The following is a 22,111-nucleotide window of genomic DNA, read 5'->3' as shown; positions in this document are numbered from 1 at the left end:
GCTTGCTTGAATAGAATAAAGAGTGGCGTTGTTGTTTTATTGGCCTGAGACCAAGTAGTGGCACAATAAGACAGATGTGATAAAATGAAAGAATGAAGATACAGTATCGCCGCATCTGTGCTCAGCTGACATCGAATGAATCTAAATTGCCGAAGATTACGTTTGACAGTCCCTGCAGTTTTCTTTATGTGCTTTTTGAAGGAGAGGTTGCTATCTAAAATAATACCCAGGTATTTAAACTCCTGGACAACCTCCACTCTCTGACCCTTAACAAAGATGTCAGGTGGAGGGGTGTTATTACGCTGTTGTGCTCGTAGGAGCAGGTTTGGCTATGAAATATGATATTAATAATTATGAAGTATTAATATTCATAAATTTATTAAATTGGACAGAAAATATTGTATGCTCTGTAAGATTCGGGGCACCAGCGTGGATAAGGCCACACACCTGTCTAAAAGTCAAGTTATGACTATTTTAGACACCAAACCAAATTATCATATCAGTCTCATAATGATATAATGTACATTGTACAGTTAATTGAAGGGTCAAAGTCTGTAAGCTTCTGTCACAGATTTCCACAGATAAAATACCTCATGAATAATGACCAAGATTCATAGAATGATGTAATAAAAAGATTTAATCAATCACAATATCAATGGACATTAACTCATTGAATGCCATGGACGGACATGTTCGTCATTTCAAATAGTAACGTAGAGTGCCAAGGACGGACATGTTCGTCAATTGCGTTTTTTGACGGTGGGGCGTCGATCAAAGCCTTCTGCCTCTCCTGTACAAATATTATAGCTATTGGAGGTCTATAACCTATTTTACAGAACCCTTAGGTGGCGACAGTGCTCTCCACATAACAGAAAGGCAAGGAAAAAACAAAGAAGAAGTCGTTATGGAAACGGAAATCGCATCGCATCCGTATGCATCGATATGCTGAAGCACGTTACTGCAGCTGTGCCTGCAGCAGCCAATCTGCTCCCACAATTGAGCCGCTCCGTGTCGGTTGCGACAGCACATCCGCACATCCACACCGTGGAGTTGTTATTATTCTCAACTTGAAGCATCGTTGCCGGTGACAAACACACGCGGAACGCTGTAAAAAAGCTGGATGTCGCGCACAGCAAACTCAGCAGAGAGCCACCACAGACAGGAGGAGGAGTGTGCAGTTGAGGCGAGGCGAGGCGAGGCGAGGCGAGGCGGGGCGGGGCGGGGCGGGGCGGGGCGGGGGGGGGGGGGGCACGCAGAGCAGCACGCAACACCCAGACAGACCCAGGCAGCAGGACAGGATTGACAAACGCAAGCCAGAATATCCGATGCCCACCAGCAGCAAGCTTCAGAGTCAGTGATGTGCTTGAAATGTTTAATTTCACAAAAGGCCAATTATCTCAGCTTCTAGAAAAAAATTGCTGTTTTTGGATGAATCAAGCTATTTTCTCCGGCTCATAACTAAAGAACGGAAAATGGGATCAATAAACTTTTTTTTGCAGATGATAGAATAGAGTCTCATCGTTCTTTGTGCGTGTTCAGTGTTTACATAGTAATATCACACAATATTCTGTGGGCCTCGAGAAATCACTGAAAACGCTCTGAAACTCTGGCACTGGGAGCGTCCGTTCTCCAAAAGTGGCTGGCACTCAATGAGTTAACATAATGATTAAAATATCAGTTCATCACATCTATTCTACAACTACTAATCTACCACATCTATAGCTAATATAATATATGAATAAACATTACATCACTTGCGTGTGTGTGTGTGTGTGCAGTGATTTAAGTCTGCCGGTCTTGTGGGAGCAGGCTTGAATGTGTGTGTGTGTGTGTGGGTGAGTATGTGTAGGTTAATTCGCATTTGTGTGTGTGTGTGTGTGTGTGTGTGTGTGTGTGTGTATAGCCCTTTTCACACATGCGTACAGGAGAATTGCCTGTAAATCAATATCGGCCATTTCCCGGAATTTCCCTTCACACCTGAGGGCTCACATGTGTGAATATAGCAGTCAAATTACCTGTATTTGAGGGGGGTCGGGGGAAACGACGACACTGCAGAGCGGGTGGGGAGTGACGTGTGCACTTGGATGGGGAATCTCTGATGGTGAAATAAGTTTGCTTGTCACACAATAAATCACACTCGTTTGACTTAAGAGGGCATGTATGTTGTATCCTTCACATTCGCTAACCAGTCTTTGAACTGAAATCTTTGAAGAAGTAGGGATCCCTGTCGGAGAGAAATAGCCTGGCTGGTTCGATGTTTATCCGTTCACCTGCGTCGCGTTGAAGCACTTTTTACAGACTTGCTTCGTTTAATGTGCCCAGGGGGCTTGCCTTCGCTGTCGGCAACGTAAGCAAAATACTTCCACATTTCGCTTTGTGCATTTGCTTTCTCAACAAGCGTTGGGCGGCTTGCAAGACTCAAGCCGCTGCCATTTTCGCTGTCTGTGTCCCTGTCGGGCTGGACTGAAGGACTCTGGCCAGAGTGCGAGCAGAGAGGGGAGGGGGGGGGGGAGCACGCCCACACATGAAGCAGCCATACCGCTCTTCTGACAAGCTAGCAACTGGTGAAATGTCCGCGATGACGGGGTCGCGCTTATACCGGAAAACAACTTTCACACATGAAGGCATTAGACCGCTTTCCGGTCATTTACCGGTAAAAAGCGCATGTGTGAAAACGGCTTATGTGTGTGTGTCTGTGTGTGTGTGTGAGAGAGCGAGAAAGGCGGGGGGGGGAGAGAGGAGTAGTAGTTTGAGAGAGAGAGAGAGAGAGAGAGAGAGCAGGGGAGAGCTCTTGTGGAGTGTCTCCTATGTCATCCCAGGATTGGCTGAGGGGCGGGCTGATCGTGTGAAGACCGCCTCCTTTTCAAAATGGCGGTTTTGCCAAATTTGATGAAGGGTTGACCTGGTCAGACAGAGGTGGCTGGGGGCGGTCTGGAACTGCCTCCTTTCCAAAATGGCGGTTCTGCCAAATTTAGGAGAGGATTGACCTGGTCAGACCTGCTTAGACTGACTGGGTCAGTCAAAAAGGGGACAGTTTTGCCTAGGTCACTCTGTGTGAGTGGCTCATCAAACTCTCTAATTCAGCTTGACTGTATTCTAGCGGGTGGAAGTTCTGAGACCTCCAGACCGTTCCAAGCTTAGCCCTTCCGGTTGAACCGGCTAGAACGGGCTCAGCTGGGAAGACGAGAGAGTGGGAGAGAGAGAGAGGGAGAGGAGAGTGGCCCGCTGATGGCCGCTAAGCTCGTCCGAACTTGGCGCTCACCAGCTCTGCCTACAACACCTTTAGGCATCTATATCATTCATTCAACGTCAGCATACATGAAAATGCAATTTAACCCCTAACTCTGCCCAGACCAATAACCATGAACTCTCACGCGGATTCACTCGGTTAAGTGAATCGTTCCGTTTGTTGGGAAGGTTGCTCTGCACGGCGTCTCTGTGGTGCAGTAGGGAGGATGGCGTTGGTTTGTGGGAGCGATGTTCTCCGCGCAGCTCACCCTGGCCTGGGAAAGCCTGCCACGGAAGTCTCATGGGGTTGAGTCGATGTCTGGGGCTGATGTGCGGTTCTCTCTGATGGTTGCGTCAGTGGTCTGCTGCTTTGGGGTCCCTTTCTGTGGCTGGTTCGCAAGCCACTGTGTCTTTTCTTCTTCTTCTCCTGCACGTGCAGTGCGCTGGGAGGGTTGTCGGCCAGGCTGTGTTGCTGGCTCCTCGTTGCCTACAGCGGGCGTTGTGCCGGGCTGTGGCAAGTCTTCCAGGTTTTCGGGGAGCTCTGCTCAGCTCCCCTTTGTGCTAGCAGGCTCCCGCAGTTGCAGCTTAGACAGGCTCAGTTCTGTCCCCTCTCCCTGTGTGCTGTGGCCGGGAGGGGAGAGGGGGAGGGGCAGACACGGCCCTCGCTGTCTGTCCTCCTCAAGTTGATCCTTAACACATTCACTGCCAGCCGTTTTTTTTTTTTACTGTAGGTAGCTTCTGCCAACAGGTTTTTTTGAGGATTCTGGCTCATCTTTCAACAGCCGAGGATTATTTTCTGCTAAGATTTTGTGAACACAAAATATCTCAAAAGAACTAATAGAATGTGTGCTTTCTCTGTCTAAAAGAGTTAGTTTGTAGAGTTAGTAGTTATGTAGGCATTAGCACTTGAATACAGCATGGTTTCAGCATCTGAAAATTTAAGCTGAGAAAAATGCCTTTTTGTGAAATTCGATAGAACAGTCACTTTAACCATTCATTTTTGGCATCAGTAAGACGTCAGACATCTAAACAATAGTTTTGAACAGTAATTTCCTCCATAACAGCAGGAAACCCCCCTCTCCTTCAAACTCCTCCCTCCGTGTGTGTTCTCCTCCTGCCTCCCTGGCTCTGCAGCGGGCGTGTCACAAGCGAGTTGCTGCTGCTGCTGTGCCTGTCTGCTGGCGGCCGCTCTTTGGGCGAATCTGGATGGGCTCGCTCGTTTCTTGGGGTTTCGGTTGAGAGCTTTGATGAAGCTTTTGCGATTCTGGTCTTATTTATGCTGCGTGTTTCAAAGTGTGTTCCACCCGTAATCTATTATGCAAATTTGCAATCCCCCACCGCCAGCTCCCTGCGCGAAAGCGAAAGCGTTTTCGCCAATCCATTTTCATGAGAATGGCTTCCTCACGCGGCTGTTTTTGCTTGGCTTTCTCTCGTCTGGAGAGCACTGTCGCCACTTAGTGGGTCGGTAAAATAGATTATACACATTCAATACCTCCCATATTTTAATATGAGATGTAAAAGGGGTTGATCGACGTCCCACCGTCAAATTTTTTTTTTTTTTTTTAAGACAAGATATCTCGTCAACGGCAGTCAACCGGTTTTTTTTTTAAGACGAGATATCTCGTCAACGGCAGTGAACGTGTTAAGACTTCAAGTTAAGACTGAATGCAAAACTAGTTTTCCAACAGTTTTACAGAAATCAAATATTAAAATGAGCATGGCATGGTGGGCCAATCACAGCGTTCTGTTATTGGAGTGGGCTCAACCCCCAGCCTCGAGTTTCAGTTCAAACGGTATTGTCTCCTTTGTTTACCTTTCGGCTGTGGGGAGCAATTGGCCTGATTAACTTAGAGAGAGGCAATGGCCAAGTTTCTTTGAAGCTTGCCTCCATGTGGTTTTACCATAGGGTGTGACCCAGCTGACCAAATGGTACAGTGCTTGGAATGTGGGGGGGGAAGGGGGGGGGGGGAGAGAGGACCTAGCCCTCATCTGCCAGTCACCTCACTCTGCACCAGAGTCCCAACCTAGTCATTTCATATATTTCCATACAGTACAGTTCATATTGTGTGCATACCAACAACGCCTTATGGAGAAATACATATTCACGGTTTTAGAGACATTCAAGGTCAGGCAGGAGTCGTTCAGCCAATTAGCTAACTTTTCCATAGCGACTGTGAGCACAGATGCAGCTTTCTATTTGGAGTCAGCGTGTACATATATGACCGTGTCGTCCGCGTACATTTGTACCCTCACATCTGTAAAGATGTGGGGGAGGTCATTTATGTACACACCGAAGAAGACAGGACCCAGGACCGAACCTTGGGGGACCCCCGTAGAGCATTCCGAGAGTGGGGAAGTATGACCATTGATTCGAGTACAGTGCTTTCTGTTGTTCAGGTAAGATGTCATCCACCTCATCGTATGGGTCGAGATATTATGTCTGGAAAGTTTTGATAGCAGTACATTATGGTTGACTGTATCAAAAGCTTTCTTCAGGTCTATGAAAATTGCACCAACTACTCCTCCTCTGTCCAGCATGCTCTTTATTTCCTCTACAAAGTAACAGTTTGCCGTTTCAGTGGAGTGTTGAGGCCTGAAACCGAATTGCATAGGATGAAGTGGATGATGACTGGAATTCAAGTGGGCTGTTAATTGGCATGCAACAACTTTTTCCATCACTTTTGAGAGGATGGGCAAGATGCTAATCGGTCTATAATTGCTTAGTTCTGAGCGGTCACCATTCTTATAGATGGGAGAGATGACTGCCGTTTTCAGACCATCAGGAAAAATGGCATCTTTAATAGACCGATTAAGCAACATAAAGATTGAAGCACACAAAGTGGTTGCATTCCGCTTAAAAATACAAGAATCAAGGCCATACACGTCCAGAGCATTAGAGGTTTTTAAGGCCAGTAGAGTTTTCAAAACCTCCTGTTCAGTTGGCTCAGTGAGGGAGAAGACAGGGTGGGCGTGGTCTGGTGGAGAGATCACACCCTCCCTGTGGCCAAATGTTGTGGCCAGCTCCAAGACTGAGGCCCCGTTCCAATACCCATACTTGTACTTCTTTCTTGTAGTATGTGCTGCCGCTGCCCTCACAAAGTATGGATTGTAGTGTGCAGCATGCATGCAAAATGCATACTATTGGGACACACTACATCTGTCGTCACGTGAGCTTCCTGAACTCCGACCTCTTGCTCACTTCCGCCGACGTCCGCAGCGCCACATTTGAGTTGTTTGTGCTCAAACCTGTCAAAATGCCTGGCGATGTAAATACATATTTGAGAAGCAGCATCGCCTCTCGCCAAGCTCTCCAGAGACGTGCGCACCGTCGGAGGCTCCGGAGAGCTCTGTTGCTGTTATATTGTAATGTATGTTGTTGTTTCTAATAAACTGACGTGATGATACTTACATGCAGTCTCATTCTTAACAGTATAATAACGTGCATATTTTTGTCAGTGTTTTTATCATAGTTATTCACGTGTTCACGTAAACAATAACAAGCCTATAATAGCCTGTATGAACTAGTCACCAGTAGGCATAATTAGCCCCCTTCACACATAGCTCTCTGTTGCTGGCAGATGTTTGTTGTTAAATATATTTACAGCTCAGCAGCTGCTGGCACTGTATTCTGTCTGCACGTGAAGCAGCCTTATATTCACATTACTTTTATTTGTAGTGTAACATACTTGCACATTCTTAACTACATTATATTTGACTTTTACTATATTTATAGATTCACTAGTGTATACTGCTCATACCTGGCCCATGGTGTATTCATATTGCTGCAGCAGTGTCTGCCCCTCTCCACTGCATTCCAGCTCTGCAGGAGCATGATTTTTAGTTTATAGATCCTTATATTGCCTTACCACAGCCAAACCTATGTTAATATTGTAGCGTTCCAGGTAATCCAGGTATTACCTGTAATGTGATGTGCAATAGGAGTGTCTAGATTGCACCTAGGAACTAATGTGTGTGGGTGTGTTCCTAGGGGGAAGGGGGTATATAGGACCAGCGGCCGCGGCCCGGATGTCAGTCAAGCTATGGAGTGAGCGAGACCGGTTGTTGTGTGTAGAGCTAGCTGGGAAGCTAGCTGCTAGGAGCTGAATGAGCCTGTCAATAAAGAACCTGTACCAACTACAACTCTCCGTTCCTTGGCGTATCAGCGATACGCTACATTGGTGTCAGCAAGTGAAGCGGTAGCGCCTCTGATTCGGTCGAGAGGGGAGAGAGTGAGGAGGAACGGCGGAGGAAAAGTTGGAGATCAAAGGCTCGAGCGACCTAGCGGTAGCAAGCTAGCTGCGTGTGCTAGCTGCTAGGAGACCACGTGTGATGGTGCGCGAGGAAGAATGGCCATCGGTGAACGGGAGAAAAGAGGGGCTGACGACGGAGATCAGCTCGATGCTGGCGGGCATGGAAGCCCGTGTGTTGAAAGAAGTCAGACGGCTGGTGGAAGAGACTCCTGCCTGGGCAGTAGAGGTGATGCGGGCGCTGCGGGTCATGCAGCGGGTGGATTTGATGAGCGCGGAGGTAATGCAGCGGGGAGAGCGGCCGGAGGAGCCACAAAATAGACTGTGTTGGACCTGTGGAGAACCGGGCCACGTGGCGAGGTGGTGCCGAGGCGGTCCCGGGAGACGGACCGGGTATGCGGGACAACGACATGGACAGCAGGGAGCCTGCTGGGCATGTGGCGCGATCGGACATCTAGTCAGAGAGTGTCGAGAAGCTGTCGGGGACTGGAAGACAGCGAGAGAGGAGAGACGTGCAGGCGGCGGACAGGTGAGGCTTTGTTGGACTTGCCAGTCGCCTGAACATTTAGCCAGAGACTGCACTAAGGGTGTGGGCGCTGGAAGAGACACGCAGTCGGAGCAACAGGCAGAGGAGCAGCGGAGTAGCGGAGCAGTGGAGCAGCCTGAGCTACAAGCAGCGGAGCAACGGGGCAGTACAGAGCCGATTGTTCTGGGCAGGAGAGTGACGGTTGAGCCGGCCCAGGCTAGCTGCTCTGCATACCAGCCAGTAGTGGCGGAGATCACCATCAGTGACAAGACAATCAGGATAATGGGGATTGTGTTGAACAGCCAGAAGGAAGGGAGAGACATCACCTGCAATGCTGTTACAGTCGGGGGAGCGGCGCTCGTGTCCCCGGGGGAGCGAGAGGGGTCAAGGCCGGAGGAGACGGCCCAACCAAGCCGCTACACACCCCCCACGGCTGCACTGCAGAAAGCCGAGGTGGAGATCGACGCCGATGGTGTTCGCCCTGCTGTCCTCAACACGCCGCCCCCTGGGGGAGCGGGACAGGAGGACGAGCGAGTGCAAGAGCTGGACGACGACAACAGGGTCATCTGGGATGTCGACGTGGGTGAGTGGATACGCAGACAGAAGGAGGACGCGGATATCGGTCCGGTGTTCGCGTGGGTAGTGGCCGGACACCGGCCCCCTGTGGAGGAGATTCACCTGTGTTCCGGTGCCACGAAGGGACTGTGGAACATGTTTTCAGACCTGCATCTGAGGGGAGATGGGGTTTTGGTGAGAAAGGGGCACGGGAAAAGCGGGACCCAGTGGGTTGTACCTAGTTGCCTGCGAGAATTGGCACTGAGGAATGAAAAGGAATGCAAACGGTGGTGGTGGAATGTAAAAAGAAGTGTGCTGAAAAAAATAAGAGACTATGTGGTGATGGAAAAAATGTTGTGGGGTGTTGTGTTTTGGTACAGGGGGATATGTGTGTGGGTTGTGCATGTCGCGTGGAAGCGACATTATTGTTGGGCGGGGAGTATGTAGCGTTCCAGGTAATCCAGGTATTACCTGTAATGTGATGTGCAATAGGAGTGTCTAGATTGCACCTAGGAACTAATGTGTGTGGGTGTGTTCCTAGGGGGAAGGGGGTATATAGGACCAGCGGCCGCGGCCCGGATGTCAGTCAAGCTATGGAGTGAGCGAGACCGGTTGTTGTGTGTAGAGCTAGCTGGGAAGCTAGCTGCTAGGAGCTGAATGAGCCTGTCAATAAAGAACCTGTACCAACTACAACTCTCCGTTCCTTGGCGTATCAGCGATACGCTACAATATGTTTTTGTTCTTTGATGCATTTAATTAATGGCAAGATGGTATTCATTTGATTTATGGAAGGATATTTATTTTCCCCAATAACCACTATGCATGATTTTAAACATGCAATTACTAAATATCTTCCGATAATCAGTCATGACTTGTGTATTGTGTTCCATGTGATCCATGCTTCACTTTGTCCCACATCTAACCTTGAAGTCATGTCAACAGTTACACCGTTTCAGTGCCCCTGTCAATTATTCAACACTCAGTACACAGTATATTGACTGAGTCATAATGTAACACATAATAGATAGGTGAGTTGAGTAAACAATATATTTATTCCGTGCAATGCATAAATGAAACTGTTTCAAAAAGGAAACATAAAAACATCAGCTATGTAAAAACATTTCTTGAAGGAAACAAACAAATCAACTGTGTTGATTGAAAGAAACTTGAAAGGAAGCTGATGAACATAAACTAGCCGATTAATTTCTTTAAAAGGAACACATGACTTAAATAAATAAATAAATAAACATAAATAAATCAAACTTTCTTGGATAACGCTTCCATCAGAGCCAAGAAACGCTCCTCTCTCCTCTCCTCTCTCACCCTAGCCTCCTCATCTCTCCTCCTCGCCTCCTCCTCTCTCCTCTCCTCTCTTACCCTCGCCTCCTCATCTCTCCTCTCCTCTCTCACCCTAGCCTCCTCATCTCTCCTCCTGGCCTCCACCTCTCTCCTCCCTGCCTCTGCGTACCGCTCACCATCCCTCTCCAGAAGCTCCCGCTCTCTCCTCTCCTCTTTCTCCTCCATCTCCCTCAGATAGTGAAACATGTCACCCTCCTCCCTCCCTCTCTTTCTTGGCCGGGGCCTGGGGCAGCTGTCCTCAGGCACCTCTAGATTAGAGACAGAGGGGGGAGAGACAACAACAGTGTCCTGGCCTGCTGATGAAATGAGCAGTGGTGGGCTGATGGATGGCTTGCTCCCCAGAGCTGCATCCATCAGCTCATACCACTTCCAGGACGCTGCTGTTGTCTCTCCTCCCTCTGTGTTTATCCCTGTTTTGGGAGACTTCAGCTCCTGCAAGAACAAGAGAATTCATGTTACTAAAGCATAGTCAATAATAATCAAACGCAAAAACAGAACCCTGTAACTGACCTTGTATTTCGCCTTCAAATTTTCATACTTTTTTTTCACCCAGCCAGGCTGGACCTTCCCCTGAAGGCTGTTCTTAACAACAAACGTCCTAAGAGGAACCCAACAAGATTAAAGATGTATATTGTCACTCCGATTATACTTGTGACATTATTTTGCTGGGAGACTGAAAAGACAGTGAGAAGTGTAGGATGTAGCATCTAAACAGTGAACAAAACAGAGTATGATTTATATGAATTAGCTGTTAAGCATATGTATATAAGGTATGTGATATAAAGTATGAGGTATAAAGCAGTATTATGTACAGTAGTATTATAGCAGTATGAGTCAGGCTGAGTGATACTGATTAACTGAACTGTAACAGGCAGTAGTGTGTGCAATGAATAATTGGCTTACATGCATAAAATGCTCCTTTTATCACATTTCAGCACATAATAATGGCACTCACTCGAATCCTTTTATGGCTGCGTTTCTCTTCCCAGTGAAGAGCTCCTCGTTCTCACTCCTCCACTTGATGAGGAGCTCAGTGTGTTCATCCAACCCTAACATTAGAAATTGATTATTTTCCAGTGAGAAAAGGCAGACAATGTTGATGACCGACCAGTAAATTGTTTAAAGCAGCTACGAGCAACTTTTTCGATTGTTATTAAACAGTATAATTACAATATTGATGCATCACATCTTACCTATAATAGTAGCTGAGACCAAAGCCGTGTGAATCGGAGATTGCTCCCTTAGATGATTATTGAGTCTGTGTCTGTCTAAACTCGTGTCAACAGGGGGCTCTCTCTCTCTCTCTCCTTACCGCCGGACCGGATAAACGCGGAAGTGAAACCCGGAAGTGAAACGCAGCTGCCTGCCTTCACCCGTTAGCGCTGCCTAGCAACATAGCATAAACAATGTGAACGCCACGCATACTCTCGCGAACATCTCTCGTTATATTCTAACAGGTTTTTTGGAAGTTATTTTGTGGTTATGGCCGAAGTGGCTGCTGCAAACCGTTTCATTTCACTTCCTGATCTTCCCTGGCCACAGACAGACTAACACTGGCCGATTCACTCGGGCTTCAAGCGAGACTACTCTCCGTTGGTCTCATCTACTATTAGAGGTAAGATGTGATGCATTGATATTAAATTTATACTGTTTAATAACAATCGAAAAAGTTGCTCGTAGCTGCTTTAACAAACTGGCGAAATTACTTAATATCCGAGTGCATCATCACTTAATGAGGTGAATTGGTATGTCTAACAGTCATACATTTGATCATCTTAGCTTCGTGCAACAATAGTATATTAATGTATTAGTCATACACACGAGCAGTAAATATGTAAAATAGTAGCCTACTTACACTTGAACGGACTGCTGTCTGTCATCTCTCTTTACTCCGCTTGGCTGCCTCTGCTGTGAGTGCCACGAGTGTTCTGCTGTCTTCCGTGTCGGCGTCATGGAGGTGGGCGTGGATTATACACGCAGCTCAGTCAGCGCAACGTAACTCCAGTAGGTGGCGGTAATGCACAAAAAGTTGTTTGCCAACCGCCATAAAACATTAGAAGAAGAAGAAGAAGAAGACGTAACTTCCGCTGCGCAAAGGATTGTGGGGAAGATTGGCTGGCGCAGCATGCATCGATCCATACTCCGAAATAGGAGCTGATGTAGTACAACATCCTGGTACTCTTGGCATACTGCATCTGACATACTATGTATTGGGACATACTAATTATTTTTTTGCCTACTAAATAGTATGGAAGTATGGGTATTGGAATGGGGCCTGAGTCTCTAAAGAACTCATTAAAGGATGTTCCGATTACTTTCTCGTCCTGAGTTAAGATATTATTTACTCTAATTTCAAGGCGTTTGGGGGCCCCGTCTTCCTTTCTTGAGATATTATTAATGTGTTTCCAAACTAACTGACTATTACCCTTGGCTTGAGTTATGATGTTTACGAAAAAGGTTGCTTTTGCCCGTCTAAGAGCGTTTACTACTTTATTTCTCAGGCCTTTAAACACTAGTAAATCAGTAGTGAGGCCAGATTTTAGCGCAGTTTTTAGAGCGTGGTCTGTTTTTTTCATTAGAGACCATTCAGGTTCTGATAACCAGGGGAGATTTATTTTTTTACTTTTATTGAGGATTTTTTTCATGAATTTATTTTTAATTAAGTTTATTTGGTTCAAAAAACCCTGGCAGGAGGTTTCCAAATCTTCCGCCGAGGGCACGCTGTTCCAGTTAGTCTGTTTTAGTTCAGTGTCTAACTTACTAAGATCTTTCTTTGGTATTCGATAAGAGATTTGGTTTTTGTCTGTTCTGTAAGAGAACCCTTTTTTATTTAATTTACGAGTAATTAGTGTGAGGTTATGATCAGATATACCTGTTATGTAATTATAGGAATTTAGAATTCTATCGGGTTTATTGGAAAAGATGAGGTCGATTTGAGTTTTAGTTGTTCTAGTTATCCGAGTTGGTCCTATTGTCCTTTGAGTGTAATCGTAAATATTAATAGTGTCTTTTAACTTCTTTCTACCTGTTTTGTCAGCCCAATTTACATTAAAATCTCCGAGTAGAATCACTTCCTTACCCGTGCTATGGAGTACCTTTAAGATTGCTTTAAAGGTCCCATTCCGTGCAAAAGCAGTTTTTACTTGTAAATGCATATATACTGCTGTCATCCCTCCCTGTAATGAGTGGTCACAAGCTCAGAACTGCCACAGTTGGATTTGTCCCTATCCAGCTTCCCCCTGCAGTCTCCTTCAAGCCACGCCCCCTAACGCTCTGTTCCCCCAGACGGGTTAATGTGACATCAGTCGCGTCCTCAAGCATACTGCGCGCGGTCTCTCTCACACAAGCTACCTGCACCATTTTGTCTATAGCCACAAAATTAACACTTCTAGCTGGAGCGACGCCAACTGTACGTGATCCAGCAACTGCGGAGGTGCATTCAGTAAGTCTAGGCATTTTGAGATGTCCTCTTTAGCGTAGCAACCGTTAAGTTATCGATAGCTCGTTGCTAACGTTAGTTGTGGACACAACCTAGCGTGCTGGTCCACAGACGCTAATCTGATTGGCCGCTGGGAGCCTGGGGCGGGCTCTCCCTCAGTGGCCAATGGGACCTGTTAGTTCTGAATATATTATAGAAACAGACCATTCTTGGGATGCAACGAGATGAGGGAGTGACAACTCCGTCAGAAGAAACGGGGTTGCTATATTTTCGACAAATTAATCCAGAATCATGTTTTATGGACCAGAGACACACGTTTTTAAGAGGTTACAGCTGCACGAATTGGGACCTTTAATAGAAACGAATACAAAATAGTTGATAAAGAAAATGTGTGCTGGTGGAACGAAATTCAACTTCAAATAGAGCGGCATCACTCAGTGCGGCTCTCAGTACGCTGCATAATTACGCACGCAGTAGCCCTGCAGCGGAGATGCAGGAGAGAGCCCGAAAAGGAATAAGCATACGTCCATAACAACATAGCATGAAAGCTGAAAATCATTTATGGCAGTAACACACATACATACCGTTCCCATCGTATTTGAGCCGCGGCAGCATTAATTGCACACTTTTTATAATGTCCTACTAGGTCTAATAACTGTTTGTTTGTTTGTTTGTTTGTTTGTTTGTTTGTCTGTTTGTTTTGGTCGGGCTCGGGCTGAGTGTATGTGACAACAGCGGGCGAGTTGAGCTCGGTCCACGTCTCAAGCGGGTTGGGTTGGGTCGGATTGGATTTTTTTAAACTGTTGAGAACTCTACATGACAGCCATCAAGAAAGGAGGACAGCACTCCAAGTTGAATACTTTTATTGCCACAGACTTTTTGGGCAGCAGCCCTTCTTCAGCATGTGAAATGGTAATCATACACAGGTGATTCACAGGTGGGCATGAGGGCGTTTTATTTGATTTTCTATGCATGACAGCCTCACGTCTCTCTCTCTTGCTCTCCCCATCTCTCTTTCTCTCTCTCACTCTGTCCCTCTGCTTGTGCACTCAGCAAGAAAGAAGCTGCTGTCACAGATGCGACGCTGTTGCTTTTAAGGGGGATGGACACCTATTGCATTCATGAATGAAAAGTTTTTATTGAAACAAGTCCTTGTCCTTCTACTATGCCTATTATTTTCACTTGTCATGATGATTTTGATGGCATTTTACCCATCATGTTCTTTTTTGTGTTCTTTTCTGGCTTCAATAAGATTATGTAACATTTTGGGATAAAAATACAGATTAGCAGTGCAAAACTGGAGGCCAGAATTGCAAATATCTCCACAGCAACACTGAACTTCCCTGGAGAGCTGACATACGCAGGGATAAAGGTAATCCAGACTGCACAGAATATCAGCATGCTGAAAGTGATGAATTTGGCTTCATTGAAATTATCAGGCAGGTTCCGAGCCAAAAAAGCTAGAAAGAAACATAACATAGCCAGGACTCCTACTGTATATACCCCAACACAGACCAGAAGCCTACAGCTGAGCCTAATGCACACTCTAAGATGATTTTGTCTTTAAAGTGTTTAAAATTCTTGAAAGGGAAAGGAGGAGATATAGTTAGCCAAAGTATGCAAATCAGGGCCTGTATGAGAGTGAAAGCCAGAACACTGAGTCTCTGCTGAGCAGGGCCAAACCATTTCATGATATTACTCCCTGGAAGTGTAGCCCTGAAGGCCAGTAACACCACTATAGTTTTCCCCAGAACACAAGACATGCAGAGGACAAAGGTGATCCCAAATGCTGTGTGTCGCAGCATGCAGGACCACTCAGAGGGCCGGCCGATGAAGGTCAGAGAACACAGGAAACACAGGGACAGGGAGAAGAGCAGCAGGAAGCTCAGCTCAGAGTTGTTGGCCTTGACTATGGGGCTGTTCCTGTGTCTGAAGAAGATGAAAGCCACCATAGCAGTCATGCAAGTTCCTAACAGGGCCGCCGCCGTGAGCAGTGCCCCCATAATCTCTTCATATGATAGAAACTCTGTGTCCTTCTTTTCACAGTCATCTCTTTTCTCGTTTGACCAGAATTCAGGATGGCATCGCTCACAGGTGATGGAATCTACAAGTTAAAATCAAAACAGGTATTAGATTTCCTGAGTCGCTCCCTCATTTTCCCACGGCGGTGGCAGCAGGACAGGCCGGGGTCAGAAGATGCCAAAGTCAGGACACTCACTCAGTCACTCATAGACATTTAGGGAAGGGGGCGGGGCTAGGGAATAGGAGCAGTAGCGAGGGATAGGTAGGTGTCGAGTCGGGGTTTGACTGGTGGGTAGGGGGAGTGGATAGGGGGGTGTGGGTGGTGGGAGGAGGTGTGGTCAGGAAACAGGGTGAGACTAGGGAAGAGGGGCCGTAGCTAGAGATAGGAAGGTCGTAGAGTCGGGATTCTAGGGTTGGGTAGGGGTTGTGGGAAGGGGTTTGGGTGGTGGGAGGTGTTGGGGAGCAAGGAAGGGGGTGGGGCTATGAAAAAAACGGCCGGAGCTAGGGATAAACTAGAACGACTGCACCGCAGATATATGAGCAGTCGACATCCATGTGTCCATTGTCCATTTCCAATTCATTGAAATTGTTTCATTTATTCAACCAAAAAGTTGCAAAATCTTTAAAATCTGTGTGTTCATAAATTCAATCTAAACATTTGATCTCCGATCTGGAGAGAGCGTCACAGACATTACTACAACAATCTAACCGATAAAATATGATGCAATACTATTTATTAAAATATCCAGCATTATGTAAGGATTAAATGCTGCTATCACTGCCGATACCAACATTCAATCAGGAAATTGTAGAAAATAAAGCAAGACAGATGTTGGCTGCACTGGGCATTACTTCTCTTCGAGATGGAATGTTGAAAATATATCAGCCAAATGTTTTATATATCAGTCAAATGTTTCATTGCAAATTCAAACCAAATTAAGTGAGATAAAATGTGTAAGATAATGTTTATGCCTAGTGTTACGGATCGTTAGGTGAGAGTAGGCAGTATCCCATTAACTCAAATATGATAATGTTTACCTATGTATTTCTGGCTGTCTGATCATTGAATGTTGTTGAATTGCCTGGTGGAATTATGAAACTTTGACTTTAAGGAAGGCTTCACAGAGCGACCTTTGCCGCTTGCTTCTGGAGGGAAGTGCTTCCGGGGTGAGAAGGACAGTATTCATGAGGAGAACGACGGGCTAGCAGGAGCTACCCTATGTTCTATGTGTTGTATTAAGCGTCATGTGATATGTGTGTTTTACGTATGTATGTTTTGTCCATTGATACCTCCCAATATTCGTATTGGACAGTCGAATCCGAGTCGACTGGCAGAATCCTGAGTCAAGGACAGCCCTAGAGGGAGGTACGGTGGTGCAGTGGTAAGCACTATCGCCTCACAGCTCGAAGGTCGGGGGTTCGATTCCCACCTGGGACGATGTGAACGCTGAAGGAATGCGTGCCCGTCCGCATGTCCTCGAGTGCCCACCGCCCGGGTGGGGTCGTCAAAAGGCCTTTCTGTGTGGAGTTTGCATGTTCTCCCCGTGCCTCCCGGGGGTTTCCTTCATATAGGAACCCCCTTCACCAAAAACATGCAATATCCTGGTTGCTAATGTGGTTCCTCCTCTGGTCGTTAAGGGCGCCTGTTCAGAGGGAGGGGAACTGGTTGGAATAGTGTGAATCTCCCACGTGCTATGTCCTACCGGTGAAGCTTCCTCTGTCAGGTGAAAAGAAGCGGCTGGCTAACTGCCCATGTCTCGGAGGAAGCATGGACCCTGTTTCGCGGCTCTCCCCAGATCGGCAGAGGGTGGAGTAGCAACCAGGATAAAGAAATTACGTTAGCACTAATGGGGGATAAAAATGGGATAAAAAATTGGGGGGGGGGGAAAGGACAGCCCTAGGTCACAGTGACCTTTATCTTTAACCTTTGACCACCAAAATCTAATCAGTTCATTCTTGAGTCCAAGTGGATGTTTGAGCCAAAGGTGACGAAATTCAGTCAAGGAGTTCCTGAAATATCACGTTAACGAGCTAGATAATGGCGTTTGTGAGGTCACAGTGACCTTGAACTTTGACCACCAAAATCTAACCAGTAATCCTTAAGTCCAAGTGGACGTTTGAGACAAATGTGATAAAATTCAGTCAAGGAGTTCCTGAGATATCGCGTTAACGAGCTAGGAAAGGCATCCGCGAGGTCACAGTGACCTTTAACTTTGACCTTTGACCACCAAAATGTAATCACTTCATCCTTGAGTCCAAGTGGACGTTTCAGCCAAATTTGACACAATTCCATAAAGGCGTTCCTGAGATATTGCTATACGAACATCGGACGGACATACGTACATACCGAAACCCGAAACCATAATGCCTCCAGCTCGGCTATCGCCGGCGGAGGCATAAAAATGTATGATGCATGTTAGTTATTCATTATCTACAACTAATGTCCATGGTGTTTACATCATAATCACATAATGCAACTCAACCATTTTCTATGAATCAGAACAATACAATACACAGTACTCCCAAATTTGATATTCAAGTGCACTGATGATGAACTCCTTTATTACTATAAAATAATATATATAATATATATATTGTATTGTATATAAACATATAAATACTGGTATTATATTTGAATATTAATTTGATTGCTGATATTGAATTTACTTGATCCATTAAATAATACTAGAGTACCTGTGGTGTTGCTGACTTCTCCCTCTGCACATGGTATACAGTCATAGCAGCAGACTGGCTTTCCTTTCTGGAGGACCTTACGGCTTCCTGGGGGACAGCTCTCACTGCACACTGACACAGGCACCTGCATGAACAAAAAAGCAGTATGAGATACACTTTGATATGCTGTTGTCTTTACAGGTCACCATTTGGAATTCTGATTAAATTTACATTATGATACAATAATCCCATTCCATGAGTGATCATACAGTATTAAAGAAGTATTAAAAAAAATACACCCTGGACCATATTTCCAGCTTTAAATATGATGTTTAAGTCACCCTGACAACTTCGGTTTGATTAGCAGCAGCAGAAACAATAATCAGTTTGAACTGCAAGTCTGCAACCTGAAAACGAGGAAAATGGGGCATCTGACATGATTGTATTTATGTCAAAAGCTTATTCTGACACACAGCGGCTCATTGTGGTTGTTATATAAAAGAGAGAACATGAATTAGTGATGTAACGTACCCCCGTGCTGCTGACAGCCTGCTCTGTTTGCTGTCCATCACATAGATAGCACCTCCCGCTTTATCTCCCTCTGCTATTTGTAATCCATATGGCCTTATTCCATACGAGCGGCAATTGAATTGAAATGAATCGTCCATAATCTTGAAATCAGATCATATCTATAGGCTATGCTAGGCTGGCTGCTACACAACAGACTGAGTCAACTCTGACCTGCCCCGGATGTGCTTCAGAAGAAGAAGAGAAGCACTTCTGTTTGGTAACAGAAGAAGAAGAGAAAACCACAGATGAAGAAGAGAAGCACTGATTATCATTTCTGCTGATGCAAATCAAAGTTGTCAGGGTGACTTTAAGATCATATTTAAAGCTGGAAATAAGGTCCAGGGTGTAAGAAAAACAGAATTCTCCTTTAACCTGTTCTGAGTTCTGTGCCCAAATTAAGGACTTAGTGTGCAGATTTAGTTGTTTTTCTGCAGGTAAAGATGTGTCGTAAAGACCAACGGTCACAAACTCCACGCTGCCATTTTCATCCGGCTGCCAGTTTATAATGTCATACTTTGCTGCTGGGTCTCCATTCTCATCAAAGTAAACGTTCTCCCCCTCCTTTGTCTTGAACTGAACCTTTTTTATGTGCTGCAAAATCTAAGCAGATAGATATCACTTTACTTATTCCATTAAATGTAAACGACCTTGTATTAGCTCTGCAGAATGATGGACATGCAAGAATATAGTAAACAATACTGTAAAAAAAAAAGCAGAAGAGAAGAAAATGGTTTACTGAGAAGTACTTTACTTATTCCATTAAATGTAAAGCACCTCGTATTAGCTCTGCAGAATGATGGACAAGCAATAATTAAACAATACAATTAAAAATAAAAATAAAAGCAAAAAAAAATAAGAAAATCTGGTCATGTGAAGCACATACTGTTGAACTATCATTCAGCATTGATCAACTCACTGTGAATGGATCTTGCTGTACCTTGTTGCCACATATTTCTTTACAGTCAAGAACACTATGTAGAGCGTGAGCCACAGCATACACTCCTTTATAGACATTGTTAAATGAGGGCATGTGTGACATATCAGTGAAACTGTTTTGCTGCACAGACAGATCTTCAGATCCTGTACAGTATCTCTGATTCCCTCCTGAGCCCTTCGTCTGCTTGAACCTACAATCAAACATTGTCTCCCAGAATTCTGTGAACAATTCATGACTAGATGAATTGAGTGACTTTACATCCAAAATGAACTCTCTCATGCCTGTGACATGGGCCTTGAGTATGTTCAGCCCTATAGCACCATCCAGGATGTGGTGGTGTCCATTCAGAGTTACAATGTTGGGATCAACGATCCAGGACTCACTGCCGACCCACTGGTACCCAGTCAGGTTGTGGGAGGCCATCTCATGTATTAGTATTTCCAAATCAGCATAGTGGAGGAATGCAACAATCACCTGGGAGGTGGAAGCTTTGATAATGTCAATTATTATCTGTATTTTCTCTGGTGGATCTGTTCTAAATAAGGATACAGAGTACTCTAGACAGATGCCCAGCTTTTGGGCCGTCTCTGTGAATATGGCCATGCCTTTGTTGCCATAATCATCACTGCTTCTAATTGCCCCAACCCAAGTCCAGCCAAAGTGCTTGAACAACTGGGCCAGACCTCTGCTCTGGTGGAAGTCACTGGGTATTGTTCTGAGGAAGGATGGGTACCGGACGTTGTCACTGAGACAAGCACAGGTGGCCCAGTGGCTGATCTAGGGAGTAGAAAGGAATTATATTCCCAAGATGAGGATGCAAATTCTAAAAAAGAATCAGAATCAGTAATGCTCCTAAAACTGCCTTTACTGTGAGCAGTCAGACAATTTGCAGTATAATAATTATTGTATTATCACCAAGGAAATTAAACAAAAATAAATAGATCAAACTGTGGCCCAGATCATTACAGTACATGATTGTACATTAAGTGTAAAAAAGAAAACACCCACCAATGGGATATGAAAAGGTCCAATGACAGTGGATATAGCCATGGAAGTAGAGGAGTAGTCCACTCCTATAATGGCCTGCACTTGGGCTGGGCTGGTGCAGGGTGCCATGGAGGCTGTGGATATATCCTCATTACTATTAGCCAAGGCCAGTGCCACTCTTATTCCCTTTGGAATGGAGGCACATGAATCATAGATCTTGTAGCCCAGAAAGATGCCAGGCAGCAAGTCTGTGCTGTTGTTAATCTCCTCAATGGCAAAGAGCATAGCCTGAGCAAACTGGAACGCTGGGAGATACAAACTTGACCCAAATATGCAGTTGGTGTTAGCCAGTATGTCTTCGAAATGAAACAAAATTAAAAGTGAAAACTCAGCGTGACAACCTTTTTTTAATTCATTTTGTATATCTACCCACTCAGTTATTCTAATCTTCTATCTTACTTATGTCAAGCAGCTTGCTACAGTGTGATTTACCTTGTGCACTGCAGTGGTGGTGGTCTGTACATGTAGGTGTCCTGTCTGTCTTTCCAGCTGTCGTGGAAACCGAAGATTCCACCTAAAATAATGTCCCCATTCTTAGACAGCTGGGGTATCTCCGGCTCCTTTATCTGCCGACACACCGGCTCCTCAGCCCCAGAGAGAGATGCCACCAGCAGCAGCTGCAGAAGGAGCCAACCCTGCTCTGTCCAGCTTTGGGTGGACATCATACTAAAGACTGTTATACACAAAGAGTGATGTGAATATACAGCACAAAATTGTGATGCAAATTTTTACCTACCTGTCAATCACAGCAACAGATGTGTACACGTCAGAAGCAAATTTCTGAAACATCATCCCTGGTCTGAAAAAATAAACGCTGCAAATTAATCGCACAAGAAGACAAAAAAGGATGTGTATAAGGACCTTAAGAGACAAACGGCAGGGCAGCAGCAGATGTGCCCTAACAGGAGCAGGGCAGAGCTTAATTTATAGATAGTAAAGCATGACACATACTGTAGTAATGGACAGTGATGTTCCTTAGCTCCACAGGGAGGCCAGGACAGAGGAGGGAGGTGCAAAACTGGAAAGTTCTTAATGAGTTTTGGCTGTATCTTATGAGTAGTAGCCTATTCAGTCGCATACAATTTAGAGATGGGCAATGAATTTCGTTTTTTCGAATAATTGTTTTTATTATCAAGATCAACTTTTATTATTGAAAGTCGAAAACAGTTAGATAGTATTTTTATTTATTATTTTCATCTTTACCGGCACCTGTCTCTTTGAGAGTGACATGTTTGTCCCAGATCTGTGTATATAGAAGAGTCGCGACATCTCCATTCACTCCAATGGACCAGTTTTTTACTCTCAAGAGTTCCCGGAAGTAAGGTTCTGGATTAAGCAGCGCTGTCGAGTTGCAGCAAAATGGACTATTTGTGATGTACCTTGAAAGGGTCATACTGTATATGGAGCACCAGAAGGGTCATTTGGAATGTAATACAGTGTTTCCTTAATTATTATCTAATTGTACAATTAAAAAGAGTAATTGCAAAAATAATTCACAAATGAATTAT

At 45.2% G+C, this 22,111-nt stretch overlaps 1 protein-coding gene and 1 pseudogene across 2 annotated transcripts in view; both read right to left on the bottom strand.

The window, feature by feature from the left end:
• LOC310789195 (extracellular calcium-sensing receptor-like) overlaps positions 1–10,971 on the bottom strand; it is a gene marked incomplete at both ends in the record, with an annotated part of 34,180 nt that extends 23,209 nt beyond the window's left edge. Inside the window, 3 exons of the mRNA XM_083650781.1 lie at positions 10,025–10,347; positions 10,465–10,513; positions 10,871–10,971. Coding sequence (XP_083506907.1) covers positions 10,025–10,347; positions 10,465–10,513; positions 10,871–10,971 — 473 coding nt within the window. The remainder of the gene's footprint in view (positions 1–10,024; positions 10,348–10,464; positions 10,514–10,870) is intronic.
• Positions 10,972–14,539: 3,568 nt separating this feature from the next.
• Positions 14,540–21,395, bottom strand: LOC310789194 (extracellular calcium-sensing receptor-like; annotated as a pseudogene). The gene is made up of 6 exons: positions 21,340–21,395; positions 21,036–21,251; positions 20,565–20,862; positions 20,106–20,333; positions 18,071–18,194; positions 14,540–15,458 (listed from the first exon to the last, which is right to left on the bottom strand). The product of its transcript is annotated as an extracellular calcium-sensing receptor-like (transcript).
• Positions 21,396–22,111: the final 716 nt, after the last annotated feature.

Source organism: Poromitra crassiceps (assembly GCF_964638095.1).
Source record: "Poromitra crassiceps genome assembly, chromosome: 14".
Lineage (NCBI taxonomy): Eukaryota > Metazoa > Chordata > Actinopteri > Beryciformes > Melamphaidae > Poromitra > Poromitra crassiceps.
Note: the sequence above shows the minus strand (reverse complement) of the source record. Positions and strands in the feature narration are given on the sequence as shown.